General features: G+C 44.0%; 1 protein-coding gene across 5 annotated transcripts in view; it reads right to left on the reverse strand.

Moving 5' to 3' along the window:
* LOC126987903 (adenomatous polyposis coli protein-like) overlaps positions 1-17,697 on the reverse strand; it is a 129,416-nt gene that overhangs the window by 50,179 nt on the left and 61,540 nt on the right. For 4 of the 5 annotated variants that reach the window (XM_050845406.1, XM_050845405.1, XM_050845407.1 and 1 more), the window contains exons 3-16: positions 12,875-13,153; positions 10,273-10,584; positions 9,860-9,940; positions 9,234-9,374; positions 8,671-8,792; positions 7,902-8,177; positions 7,370-7,499; positions 6,796-6,978; positions 5,742-5,890; positions 4,261-5,589; positions 2,805-3,051; positions 2,208-2,452; positions 1,499-1,665; positions 602-725 (exon numbers count right to left, since the gene is read on the reverse strand). In XM_050845406.1, the coding sequence (XP_050701363.1) occupies positions 602-725; positions 1,499-1,665; positions 2,208-2,452; positions 2,805-3,051; positions 4,261-5,589; positions 5,742-5,890; positions 6,796-6,978; positions 7,370-7,499; positions 7,902-8,177; positions 8,671-8,792; positions 9,234-9,374; positions 9,860-9,940; positions 10,273-10,584; positions 12,875-13,153 (3,785 nt within the window). The remainder of the gene's footprint in view (positions 1-601; positions 726-1,498; positions 1,666-2,207; positions 2,453-2,804; positions 3,052-4,260; positions 5,590-5,741; positions 5,891-6,795; positions 6,979-7,369; positions 7,500-7,901; positions 8,178-8,670; positions 8,793-9,233; positions 9,375-9,859; positions 9,941-10,272; positions 10,585-12,874; positions 13,154-17,697) is intronic. The other variant, XM_050845409.1, reaches the window with a different exon arrangement.

Below are 17,697 nucleotides of genomic sequence, written 5' to 3' on the forward strand. Positions count from 1 at the left end.
GGAAGGAAACAAAACACTGAGTAACCAGAGTAAAGAAAACATTGAGACCAACTTCCATCCTTAGAAATAATAGTATCCTGAATTAGAATTGATTGAGAAGTGATTATTTAACATCTATTAATAAAAATAAGCAGTCACCCAAAATAACATCCCAAAAATCTCATTATTCACTCCAACAAAAAATACACTATCTTTGTAAATGACAAAAAGGCAAAATATTCTGCACTTACAGTGATGAATGTAAAATAATTAGTTATATAGCTTTATTTATAACTACAGATGATACAGCCCAACCACAACCCCCAACACACCACTGCAGAGCTCAGCACATCACCACCAGCACCTCGCAAGACTCCCACACATCCCCCACAACTGATACACCACTGCAAAGCTCTACACACTATTTACTTTTTCCCTTTCCCATACTTTTTAATTTTCCGTCACATAGTACCTTATTTTTATTTCATTTGATGTTTATTATTACTATTACTGCTATCATTATCATTATCATTGTCACCACCAACACATCCCTTTTTGGACCCTCTCAACCCTCCATCACTACCATCTCCACCCAGCATGGCAGCACAAAGAGACACTCTACCTGAAGTCCGACACCACGGAGCTCCGGTCGTCGTGGATGGACTGGACCTCGAAGCTGCTGAGGGAGGAGACTGAGGTGGCCCGGGAGAACATGAGTGGCGTCTCCTCATAGTGGACACTCTTGCCTGGGAGGGAGAAGATAAGGTGAGGTGAGGCTCAGGTGAAGTGTCAAAGGGAAACAATGTATCTGATGTAAACAAAGAACACTGGAGGTTAATGACACTTTTTCTTTTAACAAAAGATAAGAGATAAATGAAATGTAAATGAAAAAGTATATGTAAATAAGGCAATGACGTAAATAATGCAAAAGCCAAAACATGCCACTCCATACAAATGAGACAGAGGAAATAGGTGAAAAGTATGATGAAATTTAGTTTGAAAGGAGTCTTGATACTCCCCTCATGAAGAAAAGAGTTTGAGGTGAAGGAACTACAGAATACAGTTAACCCGGTACCAGCAACGGGCCAAATTTGTGGCATTACCGTGAAACAGTGACAGGCCGAATTTGTGCCATGACATAACCCCCCAAAATAGATGATACATAAACTGATCACAAATGCTTTGATATGTATTATGAAATGATTTGTGTGAGTGATGATTTTTTCTCATTTTTCTCGCTTAGAGGGACCATTAAAAAACATGATCCCTGCTGCTACCGGGTTAAAGAAAGGTTGTTACAGAGGTTACTAGTGAAAGACATGGAAGAAAAGATGATAGTTTTAATGTTTGAACTAAGAAGTTGGAAAGTCAAGGGATGAGCCATGTGCCATGAGGATGCTTAGAATAATTAAAACAATAAGGAATACAAATAAATAAATGTTCATAGAGTGAAAGGCAAATCTGCTTCAACCCTCTCCCTCTCCCTTCCCTTATCCCTTGTGATGGCTGAATGCCTCACCCTCAGGCCTCTCCATCTGCTGGGAGGACGGGGTGTGGCTGCCATCCCTGTTGGCATCCTCTATCTCCTCAGCGCCACCCTCATCCTGGTCACTCTTCTTCTCCTCAGCGCTGGCCGCCTGGGGCTTGTGTCCACGCTCCTCAGCCATGTCCCCAAGGAGGCCGTCCCTGCAGGAAGAGACACATACAACTGTGTAGCAACTTTCTTTCATAGTAATAAGAACATATAGAAGAATCACAATACAAGCATTCCTCACTTTATAAATGGGTTACGTTTCTCATAAATTCATCCTTAAGTGATTTATTGCACACCAATAGTATCACAATATGGTGTAAATGGGGATACATCTCTAGTCACTCGTAAGTAATGAAAAATCAATCATGAGGGAGCCCCCCATGATATTTGCCTTGCTAAATCAATTTACTTTTAATTTAACTGATGATTTATTATGTTACTTCTAAATTATTATTGCTGTTAGATTAGCTGATATTTGTTAGTATTTATAGAGAAGTAATATGCAAGAGTTTATTATTTTTCTTTTCTACAGTAAAGGAAACACCTCAAGGACAAAATATTATTCAGAAGAAAAAAAAGCCTGCTAATCACTGCCCCTGTAAAAGAGAGTATAGAGAAGAGTGGCCAAGAGACAAGGGATCACAGACAGATTGTATAACCGATAAATAAGTGTTTTGCTCCCAGCTGTCCTCACCTGGCATTGTTAGCATTGATCTCCCCGCTGGTTAGAGAAGAGACGGACGAGAACCTGGAGAGTGAGACGGGCGTGCCCTCCACACAGTAGGTGACTGGCTTGTCGGGCGTCATCATGCCGGAGCTGAGGCCACTCTTGCCAGGCGGGCCGGGCTGGGGCGGCAGGGGCTCCAGGGTGTCCCGACCATCATCGCTGTCCTCAACACTCTGCAGCTCCTCTGACTTCCCTTTCTTCTCTTTCTTTTTCTACAAGTAAATATTTGAAAATAATGTCATTCTTTGTTGCAATTATAAGCAATATTAGATTTGAAGCTGGATTAGTAAAATATTCTATTAATTTGTATTGAGGCTTATTGCATTGAGTAATCTTTCCTCCTTTAACTGTGAAACTTCTCTTCTTGACCTGACACCATCCTTGACACCTTATTTCCTATTATAAGGGATGGACAATTTGTTATAATTAGTCACAATATATGTAGCTGATAAAATCCATAACAAGATTATACCCAAACCAATTCAACAGCCAATATTGCTAGACTGGTACAACAATTATCAGAATCTTTACTATGGCAATTAATTCCTTCATCACAGCCCTTACCTCTGCACTGCTTGGGCCCGATGATCCCTCTCGCTCTATTTCCTTGATGGCCGGCTCCCTCAGGTCTGTCATGGAGTTTGCCGTGGAGAAGTTGTAGGGTGTCTCATAGGGGGTGCCCTCGGTGCAGTAGGTCTTCAAAGAGTCATCATGGATTGACGGCTCAAAGAACGGTGAGGCTGGTTCAGGGGGAGGCTTGGGGGGGCGACGGTACAAGGCTGCCTCATCACTGTCTCGCTCCTCAGAGTACCTGCAACAACAGGCGACAGGTACAGGCACGTGTATGCGAGGGTGACTGTTTGAAAACCGGATGATGAGAACAGATGGATAATCAATATTTTTATCACTTGAATTCAACATCTCAAGAACATTCTGGTTTGGGTGGATGCTCAAAGTTTTAGTTTCTATATGATGAAGGGGTCACAGGGTGGTAATGGCACTTCAAACTTCCTCCTGAATCAGCAGATGGAGGACAGCACAACCCTAGCACAACACAACTCGACAACCCTCTAGGGTACACTTCAAGCTCACAAGTGTAATCACACCAACAGCAACAACTAGGTTTCAAATCAGGAACTGAGGGGATGACATGTAAAACTACAATGGTAGCACAAAGGTTATTACAAAATCTTTTCTATACATGAGTAACCAGTTTTCAATTAGTAATGTTCTTTGCTAAACCCCAGTATATCAGCATGAATGCTAATTCATAATTAGTAACACATTATATGTACCTACATATTCCACTCTTTGGTTTACCCTGATGTGCGTATTTCACATGAGGAAAATATGAGGCAAGCATATGCTTTCTGCATAATTATTAATTTATATAAATTATAGGGGTAACATTAATTTTTCTTTCATTGTGATAAATAAACATGTTTACACATTGTTATTTTGTGAGTATGAAACGATTTTGTTTTTTGTTCACTCTCCACACATGTCCTAACAATTGTTAGGTTTTAGTTGAGGTGTTACAGACCTCAGGCAAAGCAGCTTAGTCACTGCAGCACTGCATACAGCCTGTGGGGACACATGGGGCAGACCAACTAGCACTAAGCACTGAGTATACAGCATACTCTAGGTTATGTTAGCAGATCACAACTGTTACAAACCACTGACGGGTTTTCTTTGTCTCTTTTTTCACAAGGAATGTTGGCGTCTGTGCCTGTACCGGTCCCGCGCACCGCTACTGATTAGCCTCGGGCAACTCCACCAGAACGAGAGCCTGACCCAATAGCACACTGTCCAAGACCAATGGTGAGTAACTAAGGGTGGTACAAAGGCTGCAGCCATTGTTTAGTAAAGATGTCAGTTATATACAGCTTCTCTCTAGTCTACTCTTAATGGTAACAACAAAAATTCCAGGACTTTGTGCAGGGTGATATTAATTTATAGATATTATATCAACTGCCATACTTGACAACAAGACTGAAAGTGACTGGAAAGTGACAATTACCTTAAGCTGAAGTTGGTGGGCTGGTCAATGTCGGTCTCTGTGTAGCTGCCGAAGTTCTCAGGTTCCCTCTTGGCTTCTGCGAGTGGCTCTGTCTTTCTTGCATCGCCTCTTCTGTCAACCACAAAGTTGTCTATCTGTGGCACTGGTCGTTCTGTGCTCTGAGTCATGCTTGCCATGGACTCATTGGTGGGGGTTTTGATTGTAGTTCCAGTACCACACTTGAGGCTGTAATTAAGAGGTTCATCTTGGGAATCATTCTCTATGTCAACCTCAGCCAAGTTACGGCTGTAGTTGACATATTTGCTGTAGTAGTTGTAGTGGACTTCATTGTGAGGCTGTTGTTGTTGTTGTTGCTGCTTCCCATTGACAAAGTTCCGGCTGGCTCCAGCCCTCTCCTCCTCACTACTTGTGTTGGACGGCCTCCTCCTGGGACTGAAGGGAGGCTGGGGAGAGGCACCGCTGAAGGAGCCATTACGTGCGGTACCAGAGGCACTTCCTCCAAGGCCATTGTTAAACTGTAAAGACTCGTTTGATTGGTTGCCAAAAACCTCTTTCATGTTTCTGACTCGAGAGGCAAATATTTCATCAGCACTGTTGTTGAACTCTTTGGACTCAAGGTGTCTCTGCAGCTCTTCTTGACTCATGTGAGCAATATCAGGCACACAGTGTGACGGAGGAGCCATAGAACGAAGGGACAAGTCTAGGGGCCTGCCATTCTCCCCGATGCCTTCACGCCCTGCCTGTTGGTGGCGCATTAGTATCTGTCTCATTCGGTCGTGAGAATTATCAGAATGAGTTGATGATATTGAGTCTCTGCTCTCTGACCTCAGAACATTGTACTGCGCCCCAAGTGAGTGGAACATCGGCCTTGGCCCGGGGTAGTACTGAGCAGCATCCCCAGGCTGGCCATAGAAGTGAGGATCAGTGCCCTGGGGGTGGGTTGGGGAGGAACGTGGGGATGTCTCAATGTTATCACAAGTCTCAGAGAGGGAAGGATCCAGTTCCTGCTCAAGGGCTTTTTGTTTCCTGGCCTGGAGGGAAGGCAGACCCATGCCATGCCTGGGGTCTGTCAGGGACATCCCTTCCGGCCGTGCCTGCAGCAGGTTCTTCAAAGCGGCACTTGATCCCATAGATATCATTTTGTGTTTGGAGTTGATGAGTGAACGCAACATAGGTACAGCACCAAGTTCCCAGAGCATTCGCTGGTCCTCAGAACACCTTGCAGACAGGTTCCACAACGTTCCACAGGCATTACTCACGACTGTCAGGCTAGGGGAGCGCAACTGACCCAGGAGTGTGTTGAGTGTGTTGTGTTCTCGTAACACTTGCCTGCCAAGAAAGTTTAAGGGTTGAGTATCATGGTATATTACTGATAGCTATATAATGCAGAGATACTGATATCATTCAGCAAGTAGTATAAGATGATCAGCATATTTTCAATACAGGAAAGATAATATTTGAAGGGGTTTTGCAAGACTTACCGAAGATCCTCTCTCACAGCAATATGACTAGAAATGTTCCTGAGTATTCCGCCTCCATTCTCCACGATTGCGAGGGTTTTTGACTGTGATTTGTAGGTGAGTGTGCTGCAGATGAAGGCCAAGGCTCCATCCACAGCACAGATTTCAGCCTGCAAAGTAAGTCCATCCTACTTAGACATGTTTGAAGAATTTCTTGTGTGGTAACTCTATATAACTTAAAATAAATTTTGTTTATGCCTATTACATACTAACACCTAATGCACCATTGATGACCTCTACATGGACCTAATATTCATGCAAACTTAACAAATAAACCCAGGCATGTAGGGCAGTGCACTCACTCCTGGTTAACCCAATGACTTGGTTGTCCATACACCCACCTGGCAATGTGCTATTCTTATATACTATTTTCAGCAAAGCAAATCTAGAGCTCCCTTTACAACCCAGTGGACCAATGAACTATCCATATGAATGTCTGCCCAAAAATCTAAATCTTTTCCTTCTTAGTTCTTTAAAATTAAAGGTGCTACGTTAAAAAGCAGAATTTGGTTTTGTGGTGACACAAGAAATAAACAATACTGAATACAGTACAAAGTAACTTCAACTTAGCATTTACCTTCAGTTAGATATACTATGTGCAATGATACAGTGATCCTGCACTTCTTTATGAGACTAATCTATTCTCAATTTGAAATAACTGTTTACATTACATTGCATCAACATACTTCACAGGCCTTTGAAAATACATTTTTGTGGTTGTGATATGTAGAAAGTAAACTGTATTGCATAAAAATATATTTAAATCTAGAATGAAACACTATGTTGTTCTAACAGCTAATTGGGCTCTTGTTCTGCACCTTATGTTTGCGTTAAAGGTATTGTAATTGCCTGATATTTAAGATTTTGTAATTACTGACACCATACTTAGGACAATTGCCCAATATTTTGGTGATATTAGTCTTCTTTTCATAAAATGTGCCAGGACTATTGCATCATTTCTGCATGAAAGCCAGCCAATCACAAAGCATGCACTGCTGTCTGCCCAGAGACGCACCTTATTAATACTACAGTGAGCAGAGAGGTTCCACACAGCCGAGAGGATGACCTTCAGGGTGGACTCCTTACGTGCTGACAGTGCCGCCTGCATCAGGATGGCCACGGCACCCACGTCCCTCAGACTGGCCTTGCTCCCTCCGTCCGCCCTCCAGGACAGGTTCCTCAACACACTAGCAGTCACCTGAAAGACAACAGTAACATGAGTAATGGCTAGTGTGTGTACTTAGATTATCATTTATACAACCTAGCATTATATTTGTTCAAAATACACTCAGCAGAAAAATTACGTAACACTAGAATCCTTAATAGAGGACTTATATTGGTCCTTTGCAGTTTCCATTTTGTATGCAGCTCCAACTACTATCCAAAAATACTATACATTCCCCTACATAACCAAAGGATCCATCTCTCCTCCCAGATGAAATGCCTGGAAGTTTGTAGTAGTCCATCATTTTCCTTAGTTAACTGTTCATGTGGACATAAATTATGACCCTCAGTTTCATTAAACATAACAATTCTCTCATAGCCTTGAGAGTTAGCATATAATTTTGTATCAGCTATTAGCCACCCACCTGTCTGAGGTCTTCGCTAGGGGAGTGGAGCTGCGAGACCAACGCACGCATGAAGGAACGGAAGGAGCACAGCAGAGCCTTGTTGGTGCCGTCCCCAAAGGTCAGGTTGGTGAGGGCCATGCCAGCATACCTGTGAGGGTTTAGTGATGATGACAGTTAATAAAATGTTTCTTTAAATGAACAGAAGCTGGATGCTTTTTCATCCCTTTGTGTTCTATGATGATAACATACATGTACCTGATTACAACTCACATAGCCTGCAGTAATGAATCAAATATCCCCTAAAACACATTCATGGCTGATTTAAAAAAAAAAAAAAACACTCTAGTGGCACTCTATACTTTCATTCTTTTATCCTACTTATAATTAATCATGACATGAGACATTTAAAGAAACTGAAGGTTTTCTTGTCATTTTTTTTTCAGGAATCAAATAAGACACACAACTATTTCTCATGATGACGCCCTCCCCCTCAATAAACAAACAAACAAACGAGCGAACACATGCATGCGTGCGAGTATCCACTCCTCACCTCCTGAGTGTGATGCAGTACTGGTCCGAGGTGGTGGAGCCGTGGCCTTCGTGGTCGCGGCGGATCAGCTCAGCGATGGCATGGAGGCCGCCGAGAGTGCACATGGCGTGGCGGTGGTCCTCATCGAAGGAGAGCTTCATGAGGGCGGCCATGGCGGGGCAAGGGTGCCGGTCCATGTCATCCTCCAGCAGTGGACCTCGCCCAGCACTGGTCCGCTCAAGGCGCTCATACAGGTAGTCAGAGTAGTCACGGATCTGCTCCAGCAGCCTCAGTACTCTGCAGGTGTGGGTGTTTGTTGAGGTAATGCACAACCAACAGAATTTTTTTTCAAAGTAGCTAAATATCATTGTAGAGTTAATGGAAGTGTTAATGGAAATCTACTTCATTCCCTGTACTGTCCTTTATACATACAATCATGGCTGTCTAAGCTTCAGTTATTTTCTACCATGTGTTCTTTTGCTACTCTCTTCTTTACCTCTCTCATGTATTTGCTGCCCCCAACAGTATCTAATTTGTTGAATTCCTCTGCTATCTCAAGCTCTTCATCATCTGCCCTTATAACATATTAACTTTCAAATCTAAGCATTTCTACGTTCCTACAAAAATTCTACCATTTACAAAAGAAAAAAATATTAAATCAAATTCATATAATTATCAAACAACCATAAAACTTCAACTGATATTTGGGATTCTGTAGGCATGTCTGTTGATGGCATCTCTATTCTCCTCCTAATCATGTCCCAGGAACGACCGAACACTGCCCCCATACCTTGCTTCCCTCCGCCCCCGCTTGTCGTCGGGGTGGGAGTGGACAATGTTGTGCAAGGCCTGTGCTGCCCTGAGTCTTGTCTCCCTCGTAGGGGCAACATCTCCATCACCGCCATGAAGAAGCTGAAGCAATGGAAAGATAATAAATGTAGAGAATTTGGATGAAAATTAGAATTCTAGTTACATGACACAGAATGCTTTCTGTACGTTTATACCTTTAATTCCAACAATAAAAAAAAATTATGCTAATACTAAAAAAGCAAGCCAATCAATCATTGCCAATTGGCATTAACAGAAAATCTAAAGCGTTCACCGTGACTTATGGTTGGCAAAATATTATATATATCAAAAATAGTAAAATCAAAAAGATGTCATGAGCACATTTCATTTCTCTACACAGCATATCTTTTTTTAGTTGACGAAACAGAAACATTCAACAATCAATACATGGAACCTAAAACAGTGAAAACACACACACACACACACACACACACACACACACACACACACAAGGTAAAAAGGTAAATACACACACAAACGACACACACACACACACACACCAACCTGTATGAGTAGCGGCAGACAGCCACTCTGCCTCATGGCCACACACGAGTCAGGGGACGAGGACATGGCCAGCAGCGTGCGGCTCATGTCATCGCGGTCGCCCGAGGAGAACATGGAGAGGAGGCCGTACACCATCTCCACCTGGCGGCCACACACAGACACCTCAGACACCGCTACACAAAACGACAGACACACACACAAAAAACACACACACACACACACACACACACACACACACATATACACACATTTATGTATAGTCATGAAAAGGTACAAACACACACACACACACACACACACACACACAAAGAAATGACAATAAAGAATAAAGGGAAGACAATTGTGTAGTGTCTTTTCCCAGAAACAGACCACAACACTTCCTTACAGTTCACCATCTAAAACATGAAGATATTAAATCATGTCAAGTCTTATTAATACATTCTATAGCAAAAGACTTCTAATAAATCTAATTTACTAACAACAAAACTCTTGGACAGTCTACATGATTAAAACACTATTCCCCAAGTACTAGATATGCATTAGCAACTCTGTGTTACAGGTAAGTAGGTCTAGAAAAGAAATCTTGTCCTGAATGGAAGGAAGGCACGGGAGTGTTGCTGTCATACCTTGTTGGTGAGGAGCTGCTGGGTGCTCTGGGCCCTGCGGTTGGTCACGCTGGAGGTGGCCATGATGCCCGGTACCTCCTGCTGGGCAAAGTACATTATGTCAGAGGCCTGTGAGCCCACTACCAGTATGTACAGGTAATCTAATAAAACTGGATGTAGACCAAATTTTCATATTTTTGTTCTCTGCTGCATAGGACACACAACTCATGAAGGCATATATGTATGTACTACAGATCAAAAGGCAGAATTCATGGACACAGGCCAATGATTTTTAATTAAGAGAACAAAACTAGACAAAACAGTGTAAGACCGTGAAGACAGTGTGAGGCCAATTTTCAGAAATCAAGAAGACTGGTGTTGAAATTTACATTTCAGGCTATTTAGTAAAGGGAACTTGTCAATTCTATCTATACCTGGTTATTGTTTTTATACGGCATTCCCATGGAGGCAGGACTGGAGTGCCACAGTGCCTTCTCGAAGGGCCAGGCACCGCGCAGCACCGCCTCAATGGCTGGCGGCAGCTTCCCAGGCGGTATGTCCTGCTGCAGTAATGTGTCCGTGGGAGAGTCAAGTTCATTGGAATTCTGACTAGAAAGGGTGGGCCTGTTGCTCTTGCCCTGTGTGGCGGTCCTCTCGCTGGAGGTGTGAGACACGGCATCGGACTGCAGCGAGTCCATCTCAGGGATCTCACTGATGTCATCTGCCGTGGCGTCCTCATCCTGCATCTGTGAAGAGTGGCCTGTGTAAAGCACTCGTCTGGATGCACAAGCCCCCACACCAACAACCTGCTTGACTATGCGGTCTCCTCAATCCTCAGTAAGTGATGAAGGAAAATTATATCCAAACATCTAATTTAGTTTTTAGCTGAAGTCAATATACACTATATCTTGATTAAAAGATTAAATATGAACTCTTACTAATAATTCTTAACCCATCTGATTCCCCAAACTCAAATCCCTCTCCATATATAAAGATTAAATACAAAATACAACATGTCTCTCTCCTTTAATATAATATCTTGCTCAAATCGCCCAATTAGCTTTTTATCGGTTATCGGGAGATGCTGGTGGAGTCATCCATAGCCAGGAACATTTGGGAGCATCTAGAGAAACACAGCTTAATTCACAACTCGCAGCATGGGTTCACGAAAGGTAGGTCATGCCTCACCAATCTCTTGTCCTTCTACAATAAAGTATTTGAGGCGGTTGACAGAGATGAAAATTATGATGTAATCTATCTTGATTTTAGTAAAGCGTTTGACAAAGTTCCTCACCAACGACTGTTGCTTAAATTACAGGCTCACGGAGTAGAGGGTAAAGTTTTGAACTGGGTCAAGGCGTGGCTTAGCAATAGGAAGCAAAGAGTGCAAATCAATGGTAAAAGATCTGACTGGGGATGTGTTACGAGTGGGGTCCCACAAGGTTCGGTATTAGGTCCACTTTTGTTTATTATTTATATCAATGACTTAGATACAGGAATTAGTGGTGATGTCAGTAAGTTTGCAGATGATACCAAGATCGGTAGAGTAATTGAGTCGGATCAGGACGTTAGTATTCTCCAGGATGAACTAAACAGATTGTATGACTGGGCGGATAAATGGCAGATGGAGTTCAATGTAGGAAAGTGCAGTATTCTGAGTGTAGGTAGGAACAACCCCTCACATAACTATTGCTTAAATGACACTCTCATAAGCAGGTCTGGGTGCGAGAGGGATTTAGGGGTCTTAGTGAGCTCTGATCTCCGTCCAAGGGCACAATGCATTCAAGCTAGAAATCGAGCAAATAGGGTACTGGGATTTATTTCAAGGAGCATAAGCAACAGAAGCGCCGAAGTCTTCCTCAAAATATATTTAGCATTAGTTAGACCTCATCTTGACTATGCGGTTCAGTTCTGGACACCTTACTATAGAATGGATATCAAAATGTTAGAATTGGTGCAGAGGAGGATGACTAAGATGATTCAGGGGTTGATAAACTTGCCATACGAGGAAAGACTCAAACAGTTAAACTTGCATTCTCTAGAAAGGCAAAGGGTGCGTGGAGACATGATCGAGGTTTATAAATGGATGAAGGGCTTTAATAAGGGAGATATTCATAAGGTTTTGTTGGTAAGAGAACCGGGTAGGACACGAAGTAATGGGTTTAAACTGGATAAATTCAGATTCAACAGGGACATAGGCAAAAATTGGTTTACTAACAGGGTTGTGGATGAGTGGAATAGGCTCAGCAGTCATGTGGTGAGTGCCAATACAATTGTCACATTCAAGAATAGATTAGATAAATTCATGGACAGCAGTATTAGGTGGGGTTAGATACACAGGAGCTTAGGTTCAAAGGAGCTGCCTTGTACAGGCCTACCGGCCTCTTGCAGACTCCTACGTTCTTATGTTCTTATTTCTTCATTCCAGTGACCTAAAAACACCACTTTGACTTCTCTAAATTACAACCACAAACATTTTTACGCGCCTTGTCACATGCTTTTGCTGTCCAAAGTGCTGTGTACACCCCCAACCAGCCCACATTTATACCTCCTCTGTGACGTATCATAATGTCCAAGAATAAAGCAACCCTCAAAGAGAAAATGCCAAATGAATTCCCTCATAAAAAAGCCACACCGAGCTGCCTCACCTACTTTGCCGAGCGTGTCACCTCCCATAATACCTAGGAGTGAAATCATCTCAGTGGGAGGATATTAAATACATGAATGTATGTGTACCTATTTTTACCTTTGTCTCTATGACAACATCTTGATTGTAAAGGGCATGAGGGAAACACTGCACCTCATTTAATAAAAACTGATTAATTATGAGAATATCTACTTTTCATCCTTTATTTTATCTGTTCACCTACCAGCAAGAATCCAAAGTCTTTCCAGGATTGTGATGTAAAACACTCGAGAACGAAAGTAAGAAATCTCTTTCTTCCTACAGTCTTGCCAAATACTACGTCACCATGACACTCCCCCCTCCCCCCTCCCAAGACATACACCTGGGCGTGACATGGGTGTGCTGCTCACCTGGTTGGCGTTGACGGCGTCCATGATGTCCGAGGGTCGGTGGGGCTGCGGGGAGACGCAGGGCTGCTGGTCGTCGTGGTCGTTGCCGTTGACCTGGTTGTTGTGGTGGTTGCGGAGCGTGTCCTGCTGCAGCTTCTGGATTGTCTTCTCGATTGTGTTGATGGTGTGCAGACGGTGGTCCCGGCGACGCATGATCATGGCCGCGGAGCCCAGGCGCTGCCCCAGGGCCTCCTGCAGGCGGCACACCTCGCCCTCCACGCGCCACCGCTCGCAGGCATCCTGAGGACAAGACGCGAACATGAGTCATAAAGGCCTGGGATGTGTGTGTGTGTGTGTGTGTCGAGAGAGAGAGAGAGAGAGAGAGAGAGAGAGAGAGAGAGACTTCCTAAATCACGTAATCACGTTCATAAAAATTGTCACCAGATACCAAGGAAGAAACTCAAATTACATAATATAATAAACAGACCAGGAACATACAAAGACCTGCTGATCTATATTTTTTTTTATACACACTAACATGCTTCGAAACTCACCTTGAAACACCTGAAGACCACTTGAGACATGACCAGCACGGGAAAAGTAGACTTGCCTCACTACAGCCATCCTTGACCTGACCTTTACCTAGCGTTCCCGGTGCACACCACTACGAGCGCGACGCGAGGTACACCCCAGCACCCCCTCCAGCACCCCTTCCCCCAGCACATCCATCACGTGGGTAATACGAAGCTTTACTGGCAAAACGCTTAAGCAATTCATCTTGTTAACCTAAACTCCCTGGGATTGTGTTTTTGTCCGTGTGTGTGTGTGTGTGTGTGTGTGTGTGTGTGTGTGCGCCCCTGAACCAGTAGTAGTACTCGTTCACACGCAACGAGTACCTCGGGACGTGTAATTACCCGCAGTGCAAGCCGCTCGTTATCTAATCTTCCCATCCATTTCAGTGACGCGAGTCCTTTTCTATTCCCGCCGTGATATTTCAGCTCGGGCAGCCGCGTTGTTTTTGCCGTCGCCCTCCCCGCCCCGCCACCGCTCACGCCCGCATCCCCGCCCATGAATAAGCCGCCGCCGCCAGAGGGGCCGCGCACGCTACCAGATAAATCAAACGTCGCAAAAACAGACTTTAATGAATAAATTACATTTGCTCTCCCTCTTCATATACACCGAAACAGTCCTCCACCTGTTTCTGAGCCTCTGCGGGTTGGTGTGACGGGGTAATGAAGGGTCACTGAAAGTCTGCCGTCACCCACCACCCAACCCCGCCAGTCCCCCTGCCTCAGCGTGTGGGCGAGGGAGGAGGGGATGCCCGTGGCGTGGTGTGGGTGCTGTTATACTGTCACTGGCAGGCTGCAGGACGTGGGCTGCAGAGGCCAGGAACTATATATACTTTCTAGAAATAAAATGTTACTCTTAAACAAGTAACGGTGCTCATCAGCCGTATTTTGGCATTTATTTGTCAATGGTGGACTCTTATAAGAATCCCATGAAATGCCTAACTAATGATTGCCAGGGTGATGGCTTACTGAGGAGCGTCTCGCGTGGACCCTAACGTACGTGTGTGTGTGTGTGTGTGGTCTGTATCTTTTTGTGGTTCTAAGAAAACTGCTGACGTCGACGTATCCATGTGAGCGTGTTCCTTCACACTATAAAGCGTCTAACTAACGTGCTCAGGCCATACAACCTTCACACAAGTCCGCCCTTTACTGCATCCTCATTCCTTAGTCGCTCATCCCTCTCCCGAGTCTCGCTTTGTCTCCATCGGCAACGGAACTAAACCTCAAATTTTCCGTTTCTTAACCTCACACGCGGCCCACCTGGCGAGGAGCAGTGGGGGGAGGAGGAGGGGCAGGTGTAGCCCCGGGGGTGCCAGGCGAGGGTGGCACCCCCCTGGGCATGCTCGAGGGGGCCAGAAAGGCACCTCGCCAGGCAGCTGTGACGTCACTCTCTTGGCACCGGCAAGGCACCTTTTTAAATACACACTTTTTAGGGTGAGTGTACTGCGGGGTGGTCACGATCGCCACACATGACGTCAGGGTGTGGAGGGCGAGGGTGTTTACTCGGTGTATGGGGTGTATACTTAGGGCAGGGAGGCAGGGTGAGAGGAAGGGAAGGGGCACGCCTCCCTGCCAAGATGGGCCATTTTTATGTTCCTCTGAGCCAGAATTAAACCTCTAGCGATTCAGGATGAAAAGGAAGAGGCTGCTTTGATACTCCCCCTCCCTCCTCCTCAGCCTGTCATCCTCTCTTTCTCTTCCTCCCTCCTCCCGCCAACCCCTCTACTTCATCCTCCTCCTCTTCCTCCTCCAACAATGCTACAGGCGGGGTTATAAAAAGGAGGAAGCACCCACTGAGCACCGGGAAGGTAAATAAAGTCTTCCAAATATACTCTTTGCTTTTCTTTCATTCTAAGGTCAACAAGATGATTATTATCTCCGCTTCTTTTAAATATGTACAGCTGGTTTTACATTCTTTCTCCTTTTCCTTCTTCTTCTCTTTCTTCTTTTCCTCATGCTGGTCCTTCTTTTACCGCTACTAATCTTTTGCATCTTCAACCTCTGCCTCATACTCCACCTTCTCCTCTACTTTTCTTGTTTATTTTTCATCTCTCTCCGCGTAGCTTATACTTCCTGCTTCTCCTATACTCTTACTCCTGCAGCATCTTCTCTTCCTTTAACACCTCCTGTTCTCTGTTCTCTTATTCCTCAACCATACTTTCGTTTTTCTCCATCGTCACCCTCTAGTTCTATAACGCCTCTCCCAAGCCGGTCTTTTCTTCGCATCTTCTTTTCCTAACACCTCTTCCTCTCTGTTCTTTCCTTCCTCAACCACTCTCCCCTTTTGCTCCTCCTCCTCCTGCTGCTCCACAACACCTCTTCGTCTCCCCACTAGCCACTCATCACTTCGCAGCCTGCCACATTACTCCCCCCGACGCCCTGACTCCCCGTGACGAACCGTGAACACCCGCCAACATAAACCAGCGAGGGCCACCACGCCCCCCAGCACGCGACCGACCCAAACAACCGCCGGACGGGCACTCAAGACAGGCAAGGGGAGTGAGGGACGCTGATGGTCATGTACTGCTGCTCCGTGGTGGCGACCTGTATCACACCGAAACAAAAGAATGACGGATTGCGAGCTAGGGTAATAGTCACGTGGGAGTTAGTAGTCACGAGTGTTTCTATCCCGTAAAACCTTGAACACCGACAAACAGAAGCCAGACCAGAGCTAAAAGTGTCTGTGCCTGTCCCGAACAACCCAAGATAATGGTCACGCGGAAGTTAAAAGTGTCCCAAAAATCCCGGAGAGGAGGTTAAGATACTGAAGGTCTGCAGGTGTTGTCTTGGACGCTTGAAAAGAAAGAAGAAAGAAAAAATGAGAAGAATGCCGCTGACGCAAGTTGGTTTGGGCGAAGTGGCAGAGTTAAAAGAATCACACGAGGAAAAAAAGAGCGAAGAAAAGCGATGCAGGCAGACACGGTGGCGTTATCTGGACTCCGCGAGAATGATGGGAAGAGAATCAAGTGACAGGAGGATTTTAGGAGAAGCCAATAGCATACTTTGGACTTTTTTTTTTTGGTGTGTGTGTGTGTGTGTGTTTGGGAGATGCTTTTGTATATATTTAAGTATTTTCCGTGTGTGTGTGTGTGTGTGTGTGTGTGCTAAGTATACGTGTACAAGGAAACACATCAACGTCCAAGTGACAGAAAACGAAGACCATCAACATTATTAATTCATTTTTAGATTTTAAAGATTTGCATAATGAAGGATATATTTTTTCTCTCTGGGAGTGGAGGCAGCATTTCCATTTTCCATCTTTAACATTATCCGCATCGTCACTTATCTTCCACTCAATCTTCCACGCGAACACTATGATTAAAAATAAATTAATAAGAAAAAAATATATAAGAAGATGAAGAGAAAAATAATAAGCGCGAATATAAATCAACGTAAGCTCTTTTTAAGGGATCACACTTGAGCCCTCTTGCGCGGGACCCGATGTGGCGTGACGGGGAGGAGAGAAAGAAATATACGAGGAGGAAAAACTATTATAATGAGCGATGCATTTAAACCCTGCGACCTTCCCCCGTGGAGCAGGGGTCGAGGGCGCGAAAAAAAGGGTATAAGGAACAGTAGATGAATAAAGATGTATAAAACACGAAAACCAAGATTAAATGTGTGGAAGGAGAGGTGGACAGAAAACTGAAGTATTGCATAAAAATGACACAGAAAAGCACGAAGTGAAATACAAGTGCGTGATAAAATTTGAAAAAAACTAAAATAAAATAAAATATGGGAGAGAGAATGCAAACTAATGGAAATATACAGAGAGAAAGACAGTGAGGACCAGAAGATGCAAGACATGTGGAAAAGAGAAGAAAAAAAACACTAAATAAAACTTTGTAAATAAGAGAAAACTACAGAAAACTACACTGCATCTGGGGGAAGAAAAAAATACAGAAACTGAAAGGCGAAATGAATAAGCAAAGAAAAACGTGGACAAAATTCATACAGGAGAGAGAGAAAATAAATAAAACCAAATAAAAAGTAATGGAAATGAGAGAAAGGTACAAAAAGAGAAGATTAAATAAGAAAAATGAAGAAAACTCAGAAGTAAAAGGAAAAAGAAAAATTAGGAGGGCATTTAATCATGACAGAGGGAAACGAGAGAAAATGGGAAAAGGAAAGAAAAGGAAAAGGATAAAAGGATAACAGGAAAAAAAGAACGATTAAAAGAAGTGAAGGAAGAGGAGCGGTGCGTCCCTTTAACATCTTATTTGGAATCTCCTTGAAGGATAAGCGCGGGGAATGAAAACACGTGACGGAAATTAA

The sequence above is a fragment of the Eriocheir sinensis genome, chromosome 67, assembly GCF_024679095.1.
Source record: "Eriocheir sinensis breed Jianghai 21 chromosome 67, ASM2467909v1, whole genome shotgun sequence".
NCBI classification, from domain to species: Eukaryota; Metazoa; Arthropoda; class Malacostraca; order Decapoda; family Varunidae; genus Eriocheir; species Eriocheir sinensis.